This window comes from Vipera berus (genome assembly GCF_964194415.1).
Source record: "Vipera berus genome assembly, chromosome: 3".
NCBI classification, from domain to species: Eukaryota; Metazoa; Chordata; class Lepidosauria; order Squamata; family Viperidae; genus Vipera; species Vipera berus.
In genome coordinates, this window is record NC_138204.1 from 70,989,335 (window position 1) to 71,008,972 (window position 19,638).

General features: G+C 36.5%; 1 protein-coding gene across 4 annotated transcripts in view; it reads left to right on the forward strand.

The window, feature by feature from the left end:
• The window catches only part of MIER1 (MIER1 transcriptional regulator), a 51,960-nt gene that overhangs the window by 30,850 nt on the left and 1,472 nt on the right, over positions 1 to 19,638 (forward strand). For 3 of the 4 annotated variants that reach the window (XM_081323960.1, XM_081323963.1, XM_081323961.1), the window contains 9 exons: positions 5,447 to 5,567; positions 7,481 to 7,545; positions 8,599 to 8,671; positions 9,647 to 9,798; positions 10,244 to 10,325; positions 11,110 to 11,204; positions 13,872 to 13,999; positions 16,978 to 17,117; positions 17,996 to 18,297. In XM_081323960.1, coding sequence (XP_081180086.1) covers positions 5,447 to 5,567; positions 7,481 to 7,545; positions 8,599 to 8,671; positions 9,647 to 9,798; positions 10,244 to 10,325; positions 11,110 to 11,204; positions 13,872 to 13,999; positions 16,978 to 17,117; positions 17,996 to 18,297 — 1,158 coding nt within the window. Of the gene's footprint in view, positions 1 to 5,446; positions 5,568 to 7,480; positions 7,546 to 8,598; positions 8,672 to 9,646; positions 9,799 to 10,243; positions 10,326 to 11,109; positions 11,205 to 13,871; positions 14,000 to 16,977; positions 17,118 to 17,995; positions 18,302 to 19,638 lie in introns of all 4 variants that reach the window. The other variant, XM_081323962.1, reaches the window with a different exon arrangement.

Here is a 19,638-nt window from a genome sequence, read left to right on the forward strand (position 1 = left end):
CAACCTTTTTGTGGAGACCAGAGGCATTCCTGCAATAAAATATATTTATTATAATTTATTACCTGTATTTGTGCATTGCCTGTTTCTTCTTAGTTGATGTTTAAAAACTGGCCTTTTTATTTTATAGCATAGTAACAATATACTTTATTATCAGATCTCTTTCATAATCTCAGGTGAGGCAGGATTTAAACTTTAAATTTAACACTTAAAATGCCTGTTCATAAGAGTGTTTACAAGCAGAATGTTGTTTATCTCTAGTTCATAAATTTGTTAGGAAATAAGAACATTAAAATAGTCTTTCCTTTCACCGCACAGATTGTGGAAGATTTGAGGTATATCCATTCTACACAAACTAGAATCAAAGTTAGAAAGGAAATTATTGTGGTGAAGTATTTTTTTTTTCTTTGCGTCTGCAAAGAAGTTGACGTAAGCAGCCCATCTGAGCACTGAAGAATTAAATAGGAATATCTGGCCTGTGATTCAGAAATTTCTTAAAATGTATACATTTAAGGTTGTTCTTGCTTGATGTTATAGACAGGCTACAAACCAGTTTGTGGGCTACCAATTGCATGTTTTATATTTTCTCATAGAATCTTATTTGGCAATTCTTTTTTAAACTGCAGAGTTAAGAGTACATTTTGTGATAATGAGAACGTCTTGAATAAATGAAACCAGTACCTAGAAAATATTTAAAATCACTCTTAGCAAATTTGGGCAAAGTAAATCCAGCCATATAGAAACAGTCTACATGTTCCTTCCTTCCTTCCTTCCTTCCTTCCTTCCTTCCTTCCTTCCTTCCTTCCTTCCTTCCTTCCTTCCTTCCTTCCTTCCTTCCTTCCTTCCTTATGAAGTTCCTTCATTGAAACTGGGGTACATTACTAAAGGTATTGTCCAAAATAGATAAAGGTTTGGAAAATTCTGTTTCTAAAATCAGATTCCAAGGAGGCAGATGAAATCATGTTTATATCTAAATATTTTTAAAAATAGTATTAGTATATTAAATTGCTGAAGGGAGGCATGAATGAATGAAACTTTATCCCATATATAAACAGGAAGTATATAAAAAAGCATGATACAGATAATACACTGTGAGGAGTGTTTACTGCTTTTCTTCATTTCATGCCATTTTTAGATGTGGTGGTGGCTGTGGCTAAGCGTCAGCTCTTTCATCCTCTCCAGTCTTAATGAAGAAGGCGTATCAGCCTCAGTTATCCATATAGTCATTTCTAGGTTGTAATATATTGTAATATTTGGGTATTTTCAGCTTGCTTTGAATATCCTATAAAGAACTACTCACAGTTGGTCTATAAGAAGATGACCCCCCACAAACACCAAGTAATTATTTGTGGATGGGGATCTTACATTCCCTGTAATTCTTAAAATATTCGAAAATGTTGCTGAAAGTAAAAGTGGGCAGGAAATACAACAAATTGCAGACTTTCCTGCTGAAAAGCATTGGTGCCTTTGAAGATTAGCCATTTGGAAGAGCCTGTTTTCATGCTGAAATTTTAATATTCCTGACGAAAGCTATATTTTATTTCCTTTCCTTTGATCTCTTTCCCTGCCTACATTTATATCTAGTTTTGTTTCCCTCTTTCTCTTTACTTCCCAGAGCTGCTATTGCTGACCCCATCTCCATCCTGTGATTACTTTTATCTTCTTTTTCCTCTTTCTTCTGGCATTACTTATAAAAGCTAAGGCAGAATAGTAAGCTCCTGTGTTGACCTTCTCTTCACATACATTGATTGCTTTGTGCAATTGCTCAGAGACTGCTATTATTCTATTACAGTGCCAGTCTTTAAGAAAAGTAAAAAAAAAGCCTATTCATTTTTGTCCAGTCTCTTAAGTGTTGTTAATAAATTATATAGCATACATATGTAGGGACCACATTGCTTGGCTAGAAAAAAAACAGGTCTTGGCTGATAAAGATTCAGGACAGAACATTCCAAATAGTCAATTGTAGACTAATCAATTATCCTAAACCATGTGGCAGAAATTTTAGATCTCTAAAAATTATAATGGAAATCATCAAACAATCTATGGATTGCAATCTTACTAGATTATTGCATTCTGTAAAAATATATACATACAAGTCAAATGTACAGTGAATAGAAGCCTTTCAGCCCAAATTCCCATTGTAAGGTTTAAGCAAACCTCTTTAATTTAATATGAATATCAAGTTCCTAACAAGTATCTAACTTCTCACAAAATGTTCGTCAAAAATGTCATCCCCCTATGCTAGCAAACAACCCATTATCTGTTTTGCTTTATGCAGATAATGTGATCATCCTCTTCCTGATACATGCTGACTTCAAAGTTAATGTTTACAGGTAGTCCTCAACTTACAACCATTTGTTAGTGACCGCTCAAGCTCACAATGGCACTGACAAAGTGACTTGCGACTGTTTTTCACACTTAATGATTGTTGCAGCATCCCCATGGTCATTTGACCAAAGTCAGGTGCTTGCAACTGGGTCATATTTTTGATGGGGTCATGTGATCACCTTTTGCCACTATTGGCAAGCAGTCAGTAGAGAAGCAAATTCATTTAACAACCATTTTACTAATTTTACAACTGCTTTGATTCACTTAACAGTTGTGGCAAGAAAAGGTCGTAAACTGGGACAAAACTCACTTAACTGTCTCAATAATGGAAATGTTGGACTCGATTATGGTTGTATATTGAGGAGTACCTATATTGTAAGGAAGAAAAAATAGAAAATAATTGTAGTAAAACAAAAGTAGTTACATTAACAAAACAATGCATAAAATGTGTCATAAATAGAAAATCAAATGCAGTCAGTTTGAACAGATATTAACATGTATTAAGAGAACTGAACTACAATTCCTCAGTATTGAAAAATGTAAAATAATTAGGAATTACGTTTCATTCCTCTGCTAGAAAGAGCAAAAGAAAACTGTTTCATCTTTGCAGAAAAACCTAATCATTAAATTTGCCAAGCACTATGAACATAATCACATTCCTTGTGGAATCACACTTTTCAGGGCCAAAGAGCTGAGTTCAGTGCACTTTGGCACACAAATTTACTTCTATAAAGATGAAAAAAATAAAGGTAATTCAGTACAAGTTCTTAAGAGCAATTCTTCACTCACTGCGTTTCAGTGCAAGCCGAGGCCAGAGCTGGGTTGCATTACAGTGAAAGCCCATGTGAGGATTTACTGATTGAAATACTAGTTAAAATTAATTTTGAGGGAGAAAAGTATCCCAATTACTATACATTAAATCTAAGCTTGACTAATTTTTTTAAAAAACACATAAGTTCAGCTTGCTGTGTAATCTCGGTTCACTGGCATCTGGGTAGCCCTTATGAGAAATCACACTATGTATTCTGGATCTAGGTTTTACAGTAGGAGCAGACTTTCATAAAACACTGGCCTGTGGAACAGGATTTATTTACTCTTTTAAATATTTATATATTTTCTCTGTCCCTCACAGAAGTACATATACTCTTGCCAGCTTTTGGCCTTTCCATCATGGTTGTAGGAAAAAAACTCACTCTTCCATCACGATCACTTGTAATGAAACTGTCTAGAATTACATTCCAATAGATTGTTCCATGTCAAAAGATAATTAGCTGTGTTTTTCTCTTATTTTAATTTATGCTGTTGGCTGTGCTATACATAGAAGGTTGGTCTGTGGCACGGGTCGGCAACCCGCGGCTCCGGAGCCGCATGCGGCTCTTTGAGCCGTCTCCTGTGGCTCCGAGTCACCCGGTGCGCGCGCACCTCTCCGAACGGGCAGAGGTGCGCGCGTACCACTCCAAACGGGAGGAGATGCGCGCACGCACCACTCCAAAGGTTTGGGGAGCTGCGTGCGCACCTCTCAGAACGGGCAGCGGCGGTACCCGTTTGGAGACCTGCTGGTGTTCGGGTGGAGGTGCGGTTTGGAGACCTGCTGGTGCCGGTTTAGAAAGCTGCCGCAGCCCGCAGCAACTTTCTAAGCCGGCACCAGCAGGTCTCCAAACGGGTGTTCGGGCAGAGGTGCGCGCGCACCTCCGCCCGAACACCCGTTTGGAGACCTTCTGGTGTTCAGGCGGAGGTGCGGTTTGGAGACCTGCGGCAGCTTTCTAAACCGGCACCAGCAGGTCTCCAAACCGCACCTCCACCCGAATACCAGCAGGTCTCCAAACGGGTGTTCGGGCGGAGGTGCGCGTGCACCTCTCCAAAGGTTTGGAGAGCTGCACGCGCAGCTCTCCAAACCTTTAGAGAGGTGCGCGCGTACCTCCGCCCAAACACCCGTTTGGAGACCTGCTGGTGCTGCACCAGCAGGTCTCCAAATGGGTGTTCGGGCGGCAGTTTGGAGGTCCCGGGGGTGGCTTCGGCGACGCCTGGGCTGAAGGCGGCGCTGCAACCCAGCGCCCGTCACCACGGACACCCGTCGCCGCTGGCGTGCAGGTGCGCCCACATAAAAAAAAGTGGAACCGTGCACGTGTATCCACGCACGCAGCTCCCACTTTTTTTTATGTGTGATGGAACCGGTTCCCAGTGGCTCTTTTGCTTTTTCAGGTTGCCGACCCCTGGTCTATGGTCATGAATAAACTTTGATACTTAATGCGTTACTTAATGCTATTCCTATTTCCTCTGGAAGTTGGAGAGAAGTCTTATCACTATACTTTTCTCATGAGACGGGATTGTGTATGAGATTGATTGATTATGCAAATAGGAATCAGTTGCTTTCACTGGAAATTTTACCCAGTAGTATTTTATACTTTGTTTTTGTCTTGACCCTCTTTTTCGGAGTGTAACTTTTAGCAGGAATATATGCACACATATGCCTGTGCAAATCTGTCACATTTTGGCAAATATGTTACGTATGTACAGGTATGTTTTTCAGCTAGACTTAGCAACTCTAAATTAATGAGGGAAGCATTCAACAATATATGTGTCTACACACAAACACACATAAGTGTGCATGAATGTGCAAATAAATATGTGTATGTACGTTCAATATGTTGTCTCTTTCATTTGGGGGAACCATAATTTTTTAGGGAAATTTTTTCTGTCCTTTAATTATTGGTTAAAGTTTTTTTAATATCTTGGGAGCAGGTAATCTCAAGAACTGTTCAAGTTCATAAATAATACTAGAGCTAGCCAGTTAAGATGAACATAAAATCAGTGATCCTTTTCTTGGTCTCATCCTTTAGGATGAGTAGGTGAAACAAAAAATTTCCAGTGATAGTATTGAAACTGAAATATTTCCTGTGAATATTTACTAAGCTGCTTCGATTTTTAGTTTTAAGATGCTTCTTAAGATACATTGCTTTTTTGTGTTTTAATGTGTAGCTTTGATCTGTTTTATTTGCTGTATTCATCATTTAATTGGAGTTTGCTTTAAGATCTCTTGTTATATTTGCTGCATTATGTTTGCTAGAAGTCAAGTAAAGTTAAAAATAATTGCTTTTATCTTTGTTACATTGTTTCTAAGGAGGAAGCTATAAAGGATTCATCAGGTCAAGAGGATGAGACACAGTCCTCCAATGGTGATCCAGTTTCATCTGTTGTACCAGAAATAATTCGCCCACGTCGTTGTAAATACTTTGATACAAGTATGTATTTTTTAAAATCAGTTTTCAAACATTTTAGAAATGCATGGAAGTTGTACAAATATTTGGGCATTCCCCTGTGCAGTAAATGAACGTCAGGAGAGCTAGAATCATCGCAATGATGAAATCTGGAATTTTGAAACAGGTTGACCAACGCCTACTTTTATGTGAGAAATTTGCACAAAAAGGCAATGATTTTTTTTTCTCTGTAGTTGAAATCTTCTGAAATATGGATAGAGTCTCTCTTCTCACTTCTCTAATATTTTAAAAGTAATCTGCAAGGAGAAAATGTTTTCTTGTGGAAAGAGAATTCTGTTTATGAACTTCAGAGCTCTTTATCAGCTGCTGGTTGGAGACAGTAAGAACTTTCTGTACAAATAAAAGATTGCCTTTTCCTTTCTTGTAGAGAAAGACAATAGTTGCTGGTTGTCTTTACAGTGAAGGTACTTATCAAGGATAAATTGTCTGGGAGTGGGAGAATGATCTTTTCTAAAGTCTTGTCTCTTGATATCATTGGACCTACTGAGGAGCATACTAGAAGGCATTTTCTCTGTAAAGATAATGCTGGTTGGTATTCAAACTTCTGAATTCTATATTTGAATCTCAAGATCTACTGCCCTGCTTTCTAATACATTTCTGAGAAGAGTATATAACCTGCACAGTTATGTGTAAAAACATAACCCAGGTATATATATAGCACACATGATGCTGTTACTGCATTCAAGTGAGAAAATCCTCTGTGCTCCGAAAGAGAGCATTTACTTCTAAAGGCTGGATAACTTTTTTCTTGTTTGCTATGCGAGATAAGCTCTGAGCACTGTCACACTGAATACTGAAGGGGAGGGAAAAGAGGAAGGGGGTATTGAAGAGAAGGAAGAGTGGCTGGCAGATTTGTTAAACCAGAGATTCTCCATTTTTGATATTCACTGCTAATATTTGGAAATAGAGGCTTAGCTGATGTTATTTATCTGTGACCTGATCATTGCTCTAATATTTATATTTGTCTAATGCTAAGAATTTTAAGTAGCTTTTCTTCCATTACTGCCTGTTATGCTTGTTTGTTTGTTTGTTTTTGTTTGTTTTTTGTTTTTGCCTTTAGCATAATATGTGAATCCATTTCAAAAAGCAAGCTAGAGTTGATAGACTGGGGGTAGCTTATATTTGTAATTACGTATACGCGTGTATGAGCAGAAATGCTGTTAACATAAAGTTAGTGAGTCCAAAAAGTGCAGCAAAATAATTTGGTGTGGTACCAAAACTAATATATGACATGGTAATTTTTAATCTACAAATCTCTCTGGTTTAAAATGTCATTTGTACTTGCCCTTTGTGTATGGAATTTGTGGGATGATGGGATGGTTACATAAAATTAGTTTACAATGAATTGCTTAGCTAATATATTCTGAAACATTTGTATATATTCTTCTAACATATATCCCTGAAAAAATACAGTTAACTTTTAGCTGTGTGAACAAATTCTCCCCTTTCTTTATATGAAGAAGCATTTCTATTTTTTAAAGTTTTTTTAAAAGTATTTGCCTCTGACAAAAGCTTGTTTTATATTTTAATGCTGCTTTTTGTGACTTTCAAGATACAGATGTTCTTAAGCAACATTTTGTTGAATGTATCAGCTCTTTAACAATGCTATTTACCTAAATAAATATATTAGAATGTACATTTTTAAATATTTTTCAAAAATGGAAACCTCCTAGCTAACTGTAGTTCAGAGTATTATGAGTCAGGACATACCAACCACAATTAGTCACACAGAGTTGGTTGTGACATCACAGTTCAATATTTAATTAACCAACCAGATATGGGACTTGAAAAATCTGTAGAAAATAGTTTGTTTGAAGAAATGTAAATCCAGGATAGCTATCCGTATGTAAGTGAAAGTTGTTATTTTTTTAATATAGATAGTGAAATTGAAGAGGAATCTGAAGAAGACGAAGACTATATTCCTTCAGAAGACTGGAAAAAAGTAAATATGAGCTTTATGATAAACTATCAACATAATATAACTATTATACAAATTAATTTGTGGGAAAAATCATTCCTAACATTATGAGTATTCAAAGCTCCTTATGAAGCTAGTCTCAGCAAGTTGGGGCTCAAGGAGCCTTTACAGTTAAGCTATTTGAAGATTATATTTGAATGATGTCACAGACTATCACAGTGCTTTGCCCAAAGATCTGAAGCATGCAGCTATAGTTTATTTTAAAAATTCTAACTGACTTAAATAAAATCATTGTTGAAGTTTTGTTATTTAAAATGTATTGAACATTTAAGAGGACTCGGTTAATACAGCAAGGTTTTGGAAAGGGGGGACTTGGAAAAATATTATTACATCTGCAATATTATTATGTTTCATTGGAATTTCCTCCCCTCTTTATCCAAATGATTGTAGCTGGGGAAAAAAAATTCATTGTTGTGTCTGCCTGACAACTAGTGCCCAGGTTGAAAAGCTTGTTCTGACCCAGTGCAGATTTTTGTTTTTAATCTGACATTCAAGGTAACAGTTTGGTTTTGCAGATAAACTGGATCATTTATTACTTAAGTGTACTTGCTTCATACAATAAGTCAGAATTCCAGAATCTTTTCTTATTCATGAGCAATGAAAGCAAAGGAAACCTTAATTTTATATGCAAGTAATCTGCTTTGCCACTTTCTAACTAGACACAATCTGAAGTTGTGGTTTATAGTTGTTGCAAACTCTTTGCATTTGGCAGCAGCAAGTCCAAAATTTGGATCGAAACTTAGCTTGTTCTTTGTTTCTAAGTTCCTGATTTGTTTAGCCATTCAGGTTGGAAGCTACTTGGCAGTTTTTGAAAAAATGCTATAGAATCTGGAATAAGCCCATGTAATAGTTTACATTGCATAAAGAAGTCAATATATGAACAAATACCGTATGCTTATTTCATACTTTTAAAATGTTTATTATTCCAATTGGTATTTGGCTGGCTGTCTAGTCATTGAACGTAAAGTATGGTGTTTGATCTATGATTACAGATGATTTATATTTTTTTCCAAACAGGAAATCATGGTGGGCTCCATGTATCAAGCTGAAATTCCAGTTGGCATAGCTAAATATAAAGAGAATGAGAAAGGTAAAGTAATTGGCAATTTGTTTTAATTAAGGTTGTAATTAAGATTTTAGTTGAGTTCTTGAGGAATTCACTTTAGTAAGGTTGATGTATAAAATTCTTGCAATTCATAAAGAATCCTTAAGAATAAGGTATAAGATATAAAAATATGCAAGGAAGCTTAATATTTATTCATACAGTGGAAAATATATGTAGAAAATAGAAGCTGGCTTTGAACATCATTTTAAACAAATTGGTTTCTTTGTCTTGTGTTTCTAATGTTTTTAGTATTATATGTGAACTGAAACCACTTTGATTTATTTAAAAATATGGTTAAACAAAGCAGCTCAGATATGCAGACAAACACATACACACACACAAGAGCAAGGAATGATACAAACACTTGTGCATGGCTTCCTTACCAGTTACAAAACTGGATTTCCGATTACCAGGTGCAGGCCTTTCTATTGCATCTCCCATGTATGTAACTTCAAAATTCCTAATATCCCACGAGTTACTGATTAACTGCCGTCAGTTCAACAGCACAATCTTATGTATTAAAATTGAATGGAATGGAGTTTACATAGAAACCAGCCTGAATTATACCAGCCATAATAGTGAAACATTTTTTTTATAAATTGTAGCTGTGGTGCTTTGGTGGTTGCAGAAACTCTAAGAACAAATTGGTTGAGCAACTCCAACACTTCCTGGCAGTTGGAAAGTTGGTATAATCTGCAAATGTAATGTCATTAGAAATCAAGTTTGCACTTACCTGGAACTTGGTGAAATAAGTAAAAAAAAATAAACAGGATGAGGCATTTTCCTGAATCTCTTTGCTAGAGAAAATGCTTTTCTCTTCTTTTTTTCAGCTCTATTTTTCAGTAATATTTTAAAAAATCAGAAATTTATGAGCCGTCTTAGATGCAAGATAAAATGCAAAGAATTGTCCGATCTCTAAGTATTGTTAGGAAATATATAATTATCTGTCTGTAATTTTAGTGTATGAAAATGATGATCAATTGCTATGGAATCCAGATTACTTGACTGAAGATAAAGTGATTGAATTCCTTAATGAAGCCTCCAGACGGACAGGCGATGAGAGAGGAATTGATGCAATTCCTGAAGGATCCCATATTAAAGATAATGAACAGGTATATCAAATATATGGAAATCTTCATTTGCCAACAGAGCTTTTCCACTGGCTACAAAGAGAGTGGTTTTCAGCAGTATACCCCAATTCTCCTGCTTATTTTATTACCTACATTTTTGTTAAAATTTGCCCTGGCGGGTTGTGAGATTTCCAAAACAGTGTAAGAAGATTGTGTGGTTGATGAAAACAGAGAAAATCCGGGAAAATTGGTTCATTTTTTCCCTCAACAGAGCAGGCCACTCCTTCAGGATGTTCCTGTCAGAGGAATAATATTCTATATCCAATCCCTAATATTTTAGAACATCTTGAAGAGATGATCTAGAATTTTTTTATTAGCTATAGAAAAACCTGGAGGTCATAGTTCATATTGCTTGAGTTCTGTCATTTTTTAACATTAGAATTTTAAAACAAGTCTAAGAAGACAATGTGGACTTCTTCTTTTGCAGGCTTTGTATGAATTAGTGAAATGTAGTTTTGATACAGATGAAGCATTAAGAAGATTGAGATTTAATGTAAAAGCAGCCCGAGGTATGTATGATTTTATTTTTTAGCGTGTTTTACTATTGTGAATTTCTACATCATTTTTAAAATTTATTTGTTACGTTTATACACACACACACCCACGCCACATAGACACAGTGATTTTCATACTTTAGTTGAATATTTTATTCTCTTAAACCTCAGCTCTGGTGTACACGTATATTGCAGTAACCATATTTTCCTTCTGGTAGATATGGAGAAAGAGAGTTCATCTGAAGATTCCATGTAATTGGGGTGGTGGAGGAGGTGGGACGGGAAGAGGACAGGGAGGACCTAATTCATAGCACATCTTTTGCTGTGGAGGTATTTCCATACTACCTTGGTTATCTTGAAAACTAGTATAGCATAAAAAAGATAATGATGGCAAATCATGGCATTGTATTTTCACAGTGCAATGATTTCTGTAAGTCTGTATGAATGTGAAGAGCTTCTGTGCAGAAAAGATTTTGTCTGCTCTGAAAATGAAAAAGGACAGAAAGGAAGGTCCCTTTTTAGATTCTGCTTTCTAAACCAATTAACCCCCAACCCTACCCTAGGAAATAAATTAGGCAGGAAGATGCTTCCAATACGAAGCATTGCTCACTTTCCCTATGTACTCTTTTAAATTCACCATAAGGAGCTTCCCTGTTTCCAAAATACCTTTTACTAAATAAAATGTCACATCTGTATCAAATAGGAGACATGTTATCATTTTTAGTACTTAAGAATTCATACATAGACTTCCTTGTTTGACTTGAAGTTCTTATTTATGTATTGTATTATTTTAATTCAGAGGAGCTGTCTGTCTGGACAGAAGAAGAATGTAGAAATTTTGAACAAGGTTTGAAAGCTTATGGAAAGGATTTTCACTTAATCCAAGCAAACAAGGTTAGTAACTTGTATAATGATGAAAGCCTTATAAGGTGGCGGATTTCAATTTGCTTTCTCTCAACACTTGAGTTAGAAGAGATTCAGTAGATCATGGCCATCATGGTAATGACAGAGATGATCCATGTTACTGAAGGCCTGAGTAGCCTGAATATAAAATACTTATTTTGTCTCTGGCCTGCAAGCCTAAAATTGCCTTTCCAGCTGTTCCAGTTTGGAAAGTTAATTTGAATGAAGTCACATTTTTATTGTAATGAAGGCAATACCTTGACTTACAACCATTGGTTTAGTAAGTTTGAATGTCTATGGAGGTTCTCAGTCATCCAGGTTATGGTTGTCCCAAAGGTGCTTTTTCAGGAGGCAACTGGACTTTCTTGTGTTTCTTTTGAAAGAAAGAAGACGTTTCGCTTCTCATCCAAGAAACTTCTTCAGCTCTGACTAGATGGTGGGGAGTGGAAGGATTTATGTTGCTTGCAGAGAGATGGTCATTTGTATTCCTTTAGAGAGTCATTGAAAGCATCTGGAGGTTTACCTGTGTCCACAGGGTCACCTGAGTAGTGCAAACGTGTGTGGAGCCTAATAAGTGCATTCCAACCATTTTTCACAATGACCGCTGCAGCATTCTGGTGGTTATATGATCCAAATTTGGACAGTTGGCAACTGGTATATATTTATGACGGTTGCAATGTTCCAGAGTCATGTGATCACCTTTTGCAAATTTCTGACTAGCAAAGTCAATGGAGAAGCCAGATTCACTTAACAATCATGTTATTAACTTAACAAATGCAGTGATTCACTTAACAACTATAGCAAGAAAAGTCGTAAAATGGGGCAAGACTCACTTCACAATTGTCTTGCTTAGCAATGGAAGTTTTGGGCTCAATTGTGTTCGTAAGTCGATGACTACTTGTGTTATTGCTTAGTTTTACTCTAATATGGCACTCAAAGAGTGTGTTCAGTTTTGACCTCATGAGGCCTCAGTATGACAAATGCAGTTATTCTCAGTTATAGAATGTTATGATCCTTTAACAGATTGAATTTTCCTTGCCCATATTAACAGTGATTATCACTGATCACCAGTGGCTATCACTTAACCGTCATTAAGATTGAGGTTGACCAAGTTGCCACATAATCACTTTCCATCCATCTTAAAACAGAGAATCTTGTTAACTTTAACCATGCTTAAGTTTAGGGCTAAGTTAGAGCCCTGGCATTACCGTGTGCCAATCTTAGAAAAGCTGTTAAATCCCATTTCACCCATAGCATCCTACACTGCTGATGCATGTCCTACTCCCCTTATGTTACCCAGTTGGATCTTCAAGCGGTCATTATTTGAAATTGAATTATTTAAAGCAGACAGAGGCATTATGGAGAAATTACTATGCCTCCTTATCTTTGAAGTGCTGCTGTCAAATCACTGGCTCTAATATGGTCAATGTATCAGGACATTTAATATTGATTGCATCTCTCAAACCCTTTTGTTTATATTCTGCAAAAGATATTACACTATTTGGTTGCAGTTCTAGTGGCTTACACAATTATGGCACTAATTCTATTGGGCTATACAGTGGTTTTATTGAGATTCAGTTTCCTTGATTGTACAGAATTCTGTTTGTCTCTTTAAAAGCTTTTGCACCCCAGAAAGACAATTCAGTGTTTTCTAAGGCTGTTAAGACTTGATTTGCCTCCTGCTTACAATCCATTGTTGTTGTCAATTAGCTAGAATGTTGAGTTCTTCTTTTTCCCCATCCCTTTCTTAGCAAGAGTTCAGTTACTTAAAAAAAATCTTGATTTTCTGTGTGTTATTTCAAATAATTCTTCATCATATCCACTCCATGACAGTGGAATTCTTCTCCAGCAAACTCAACAGGATTTTACTCTTTAACAGAAGCAGTGGTTTTTTTGTTCCCTGATTAAAAAACTGATTTGCCTGAGGCTTGACTTACAGGGGTCTATTTTTTATTATTGTTTGTATTATAGTCCTACTATCTTATTCTAGCATTATTTAAGCAAATGAATATGTAATAATAATAATAATAATAATAATAATAATAATAATAATAATAATAATAATAATAATAATAATAATAATAATTTTATTTATATACCGCCCTTCTCCCGAAGGACTCAGGGCGGTGAACAGGGCAAGCATAAAAAATACAAAAGTTAAAAAGGATTAAATATATGCCCGACTAAAAACAGTAATTACAAATATTAAGATAACAATAAGAAAAACCCCAGCCGGCTTGTTCGAATAAGAATGTCTTTAGGTCGCGACGGAAGGAGCGAAGGTCGGGCGCCATCCGGAGCTCAACCGGTAACCGATTCCATAGCTCCGGGGCGCCCACAGAGAAGGACCTCCCCCTGGGGGCCACCAATCGACATTCTCTGATCGGTGGCACCCTGAGGAGGCCCTCTCTGTGGGAACGCGTAGGCAAGATTAGAGTACCAGCACAATCATGATGATGATGTTGGTGATGATATGCAGTTGTCAAGCATTACAAAGTAAAAAGGGGTGTTGCATGATGTTTGAGAGGGGGAAAAAAATAAGAATAATTTGTTATCTGCTGGCTTGTCTATATTGAATATTCCCTTTCCTATAAATATGTCCTTTAATATGAATGTTATATTAAAGTAGATTATATTCTTGGTGTGTAATAAACACAGGTACGAACAAGATCTGTCGGAGAGTGTGTAGCATTTTACTACATGTGGAAAAAATCAGAACGATATGACTTTTTTGCTCAGCAGACAAGATTTGGTAAAAAGAAGTACAATCTCCATCCTGGTGTAACGTAAGTCTTGTTGATTGTTTGTTTTCTCACCTTGCACTGTACTAAAATAATTTGTTTTTTTAGAAATGACAGCTTTTTTAATTAATTAGAAATGAAAGTGTTTCTTTCTAGTCATCAGTCTGAATACCACTTTTGTATTACATTAGAATATTATGTTGTCTTTTCAAAAGTACACATGCTATTATTGAAACTGCAACTTTATCCTTTATACTGAAGGTCCAGATTATATGTCTCATTTTCCCACAAATGTGACCTATATTATAACTGATAGGAATATCCGGTTGGAACAGTATAAGAAAAGTAGTGGAATGGGAATTTTAACTGAGATTCCTCTGATCTGAATCTAGGATTACACTCACCTGCTCTCTTTTGTAAAAAACATAATACAAAGGGAGGATTTTGCTAAGTATGCCAGTTACCTCAAGAATTTCTGTGCACATTTCAACAATAAATAACCCCAGGTCACCTAGGAATAAAACAGGAAAAAAAATATAGACAATAGACAACAAAAGGGTCATAGAAATAGTTTAAAAACTTTAGTAGCCTGGCATAGAAATGTTACTTTAGGCAAGCCTTTGTCGTCTTGTTTACTGTATAATAAATCTCCATTCAAAATTTAAAATGGATTATTCTTTGAATGTCTTAACTGGACTTTTTCTACTAAGGTGTATCATATTAGAATGATGCCTTAGGGCAGGGGTGTCAAACTGCCGGCCTGCGGTCCGGATGCATCATGCCGAAACCATGCCTACCCCATTGCCAGCAATGGAAAAAAAGTCACGATACATCGCGACACACCACATGACATTGCGAGTTTGACACCCCTGCCTTAAAGTTACTGGTCATTTAAAAACCACAGTTGGGATTGGCAACCCCAACATTAAGTGACATGGTTGTTAAGAAAGATATCACATGATCATAATAGGTTTATATATCACTTCCTCTGTGGTTATTAAGTGAATCACGTTATTAGGCAAGTTTTCATATGACCACAACTTGCAATTTTATAGCTGGCTTCGCCATTGACTTTATTTGTCAGAAGTCAACTGTGAGACATGCAGATGGAGATCATGTGACTGCAAGACACTGCAATACTCATAAATGTGAAGACCGATTATAAAGTTTTTTTTTAGCACCACCATAATTTTGAACAATGACTAAATAGGGCAACCATTAAGTGAGGACTACCTGTATTTTCTAGTACTTTCAGCAAGAAATAGAAATCATAAGCAAATCATATGCCAAGTTGTAAACAAATTAATTGTTGAATTTCTAAACAATTATTGAATTTCTGGGGTCTTACGCTATTATTATTTTTATCATAATAATAATAATAATAATAATAATAATAATAATAATAATAATAATAATAATAATAATAAACCTTTATTGTCAAAGTACATGTGTACATTGAGATTAGCTGAGCCTCCCCCCGTGCTCTCTCCCCACAACACACAGTGACAACAAACCCTCCATCCCACCACACTATGTGAACCAACTACACCACACACCAGCCTCCCAAGTCAATTCTGCATAAGATTATGTCCCATTTAAAAGCCTAACAGCCCACGGATAAAAGCTATTTTTCAGCCTGTTGGTACGGCTGGCTATATTCCTATATCTCCTACCGGATGGTAGGAGAGTAAAGAGATACCGTCCAGGGTGTGAGTCATCCCTGAGAATCTTCCTCACTCTTCCAAGGCAACGAGCCCTGGCGATGTCATCCAGTGGTGTCAGGGAACAGCCCACAATGTCTTGTGCTATGCTCACTACCCTCTGTAATACTTTCCTATCCGCGGCTGTCAGACCAGCATACCAAACCACAATACCATACGAGAGGACGCTCTCTATAGTAGACCGGTAAAAGAGGGTCATTACCTGTTGTTCTTCTGCAAGACCCTAAGAAAGTGAAGCCTCTGTTGGGCCTTTCTAGCCACCTGAGTTGTATTAACTTTCCAGGTCAGATCTTCACAGAGGTAGACTCCCAGAAATTTAAAGGAGGAAACTCTCTCTACACAGTTCTCTCCGATGTAAAGTGGGGCAGGTTCCTCCTTTTTTCTCCGGAAGTCTAACACCATCTCTTTCGTCTTGCCGATGTTTAGGTGCAAGTTGTTGTTACTACACCATATGGATAGTTTTTGTACCTCCGCCCTATATGCTGTCTCATCCCCACCTGTAATAAGACCCACCACAGTTGTATCATCTGCGAACTTGATTATCACAGTGGATGGGTCAGATGATACACAATCATAAGTGTATAAAGAGTACAGGTAGGGGCTAAGCACACAGCCCTGTGGCGTGCCGGTGCAAAGCTTCAGGGGGGTGGACAAAGCAGAGCCGACCCTCACTGTTTGTAACCGATCCCTAAGAAAGTCTTGAATCCAATCGCAGATGGCAGGGGAGAATTTCAAGTCAGTCAGCTTCTCGATGAGAATGCTCGGCAAAATGGTGTTGAAAGCCGAGCTGTAGTCAACAAAAAGCATCCTGACGTAACTTCCAGGCTTCTCGAGATGACTTGCTACAGAGTGTAAAGCAGTAGCTATGGCATCGTCTGTCGACCTATTCCCCCTGTAGGCAAATTGATGTTTGCCGGGAGCTCAGAGCCGCTGCGTGTGAACGCGCCGCCATCTTGAATGTACAATTAATTTAATTTAATTTAATTTATTAATATTTCTATACCGCCCTTCTCCCGAAGGACTCAGGGCGGTGTACAGGGCAAGAGTAAAATACAATATGTAATACATATTCATTGAATTTGAGCTTTTTATCTTAAGTACAATAATAGAACTTGCCATTTCTCTGGTTTTGCTTTAGCATAATATGATTTAATATATGTGCAAACCAGGGAAATTTGTCTTCTTCAATAAGAATTATGGTTTTAAAATCTTGGCTTAGCATTAGGTGAATGCAGATTGTTCAGTGTAGCACTTCAAGTGAAGCATATTTGAAGAGCAAATTTCTTGAACATTTTCTTAAAGGGACTACATGGATCGTCTTTTAGATGAAAGCGAAAGTGCGGCATCCAGCAGAGCTCCTAGCCCTCCTCCTACAACTTCCAATAGTAGCACCAGCCATTCAGAAAGAGAGGACAGCACAACCAGCAATGGTAATCAAAATGGTAGGTAAAATATCTTCTTCCATCTAAATTCCCTAATGGTGCATTCTTTAAACCAGGGATGTCAATCTGCCGGCCCACGGGCCAGAGCATCACGGAGAAACCGCGCCCATCCCATTTTCGGCAATGGGAAAAAGTTCGGATACGTCGCGCGATGTCACATGACGTCGCGAGTTTGACATGCCTGCTTTAAGCCAACAAAGTATATTTTTGCAAGTAATTTTCATCTAAGTTTAATTTTTTCTTCTGTACCTTTTCCCGGTTTTGTCATTTGTTAAGATGGAAGCTACAATATTCAATTCTGCAAAAATGTATTTGGGATCAGAAAAATACATGGCTCTGTACAGACTGCAGCCTCTTAATGACAGGACTATCTTAAATATTTTATTTATTTGTTTGTTAGAGTCATATCTTATCTTTCTCAAAGAACTCAGTGTTGGTGGCTCCTTCTATCTCTTGTTTTAACCTCAACTCGTTTACTGTGGAGTAGCTTGGACTAAGAGAGAAAGATTGGCCAAACCTACCCTTGAAATTTCCATCACTAAGGGTAAATTTAAAACTGTGTTTTCCCAGCCCCTAGTGTAACATCTCACTGCAGTTCCAGAAATAATAATATTAAGTAAGTAGAAGCAGGGGAAAATACATACCAGATGGTATGCCTTATTTAAATGCAAAGAAAATGAAATCAAATTTAGTATGGATTATGATGTCATCAACCACTTTTGTAGTGTCACTCAAGCTATTTAAAAGCTAAGTAGTTACAAATTGGGCGACTGCATTCTGTATATATGATATCATATCCATGTTTTATGGTTTGTTTTTGTGACTTGTTTTTTTAAGATGGTAGTTCTTTTCTGTTTTATATTCTCTTTTCTTTCTAGGTGTATCTACTAATGGGCCAAGTGAGTTATCAAATAAAGATGACATGAAAATTGAAGGGCTGCACATAAATGGACCAACAACTGGCAAAAAAACGCAACTTGTAGATTTTGATACAAATGGTTATGAACCCGAAAATCTTTCCAATCATTCTAAACTTCCTCATTCAAATACAAGGCATGAAGATACAAATGAAAGGCCTATGAAAAGGAGAAGAATCAACAGCAGTGACAAAGAGTGCACAGCTTCGTCTGAAATTTTCCAAGAAACAGTGGCCCAAGGGAAATTTGAAGACCAGGACACTGTGGGTGACTGAACACATTTCATTCATATAATTTTATGGGATGTCTGCATTTTCAGGATTAATAGGTTCTCTTTACAGATTCAAATCCCATAAAATAATTTATGGAGATTTTGAAATATATTTTAATTGCTTCCTAATCCTAGCTAAGATTACAGTATACCTTTTAAAATCCTGAAATGCAGATGGGAGAAATTTCTATCAGAGAGGCAGTTGCTATACAATTGATTGAGAGTTTTGGGTTTTTTAGGCAAATTTCTTTAGATGACTTCAGGGCACTAACCTGTTATGTAAATTATACTTTGAAAAATAGCTTAAAATTCCCAAGCAGAATTGATAAAATGGAAGTGAAGAAAGAAGCAATATTGAACAGTTTTAAGGAATGCCAGTAAATCCTGAAAGTTGCATGAGAATTCATTGGCGTGTGTATAATGTATATGTGTGTCAGCGTGTAGGCATATGTAAATATGTATATATATGTGTGTGTATCTGTGTATATACATATACATATATATATATATATATATATACACACACACATATATATATGAATGAATTATATTTTAAAAATAAACCAAGAGGTTTGTATGTAAAATTATTGACATCAGTGATGTCTTTCCATATTCTTATCTGGAAATAAGAAATACTTTCTGTATTTTTCCAGATTTTGTAGCCTTTGAAAGATTTTTGCAATACTAAAAAGTGTGTAATTTTCATAACTTGTACAGTATGGTAAACTTTGATCTTCTGAGAGTTGATCTTCTGAGGATTTGTCAGCTTCACTTTATTTTGCTAAAGCTTTTTTTATTAATAAAAGTCATGTTTCAGAAAGCGGTAGAAATTTTAAATATTTAAATTGCTTACCCAAATTAATATCAGAATTTTCAAACTTTTATCTTGGGACAGATGGTGACTTAAAAGTTTTTAGATTAGCGTGATGCTATGATTGCACAAGTGTTCTTGCTTTTATAATTGTTTTTCAGATTTCTTTTTATGAGATAAGAGTCTAAAAAACATCATCTGAAGGCTTTAATGTTGCTAACTCTTGTTAGTCAAGGTCATCCATTACTTTATCAGTTTATATGTACATTTTGGTGAGCACAGTAGAATTAGGAATTAATTAAATCTGGCTACCTTGATGAGGACCAAATGCTTAGCCTGCATGCTGTGGGTCCTTATGCTGCATCCAACAAATCCATGGATTAACTGCTTCTGAGGAAGTACAAAAGTGTGGGTAGTAGTTATTATGGCATGTATGTGTACTAATATGCATGGATCTGAGGTACTGTAAGGATTGTTGACCTTCTTTACGTTTGAAACAAATCCTTGTCAGTCTGGAAATAG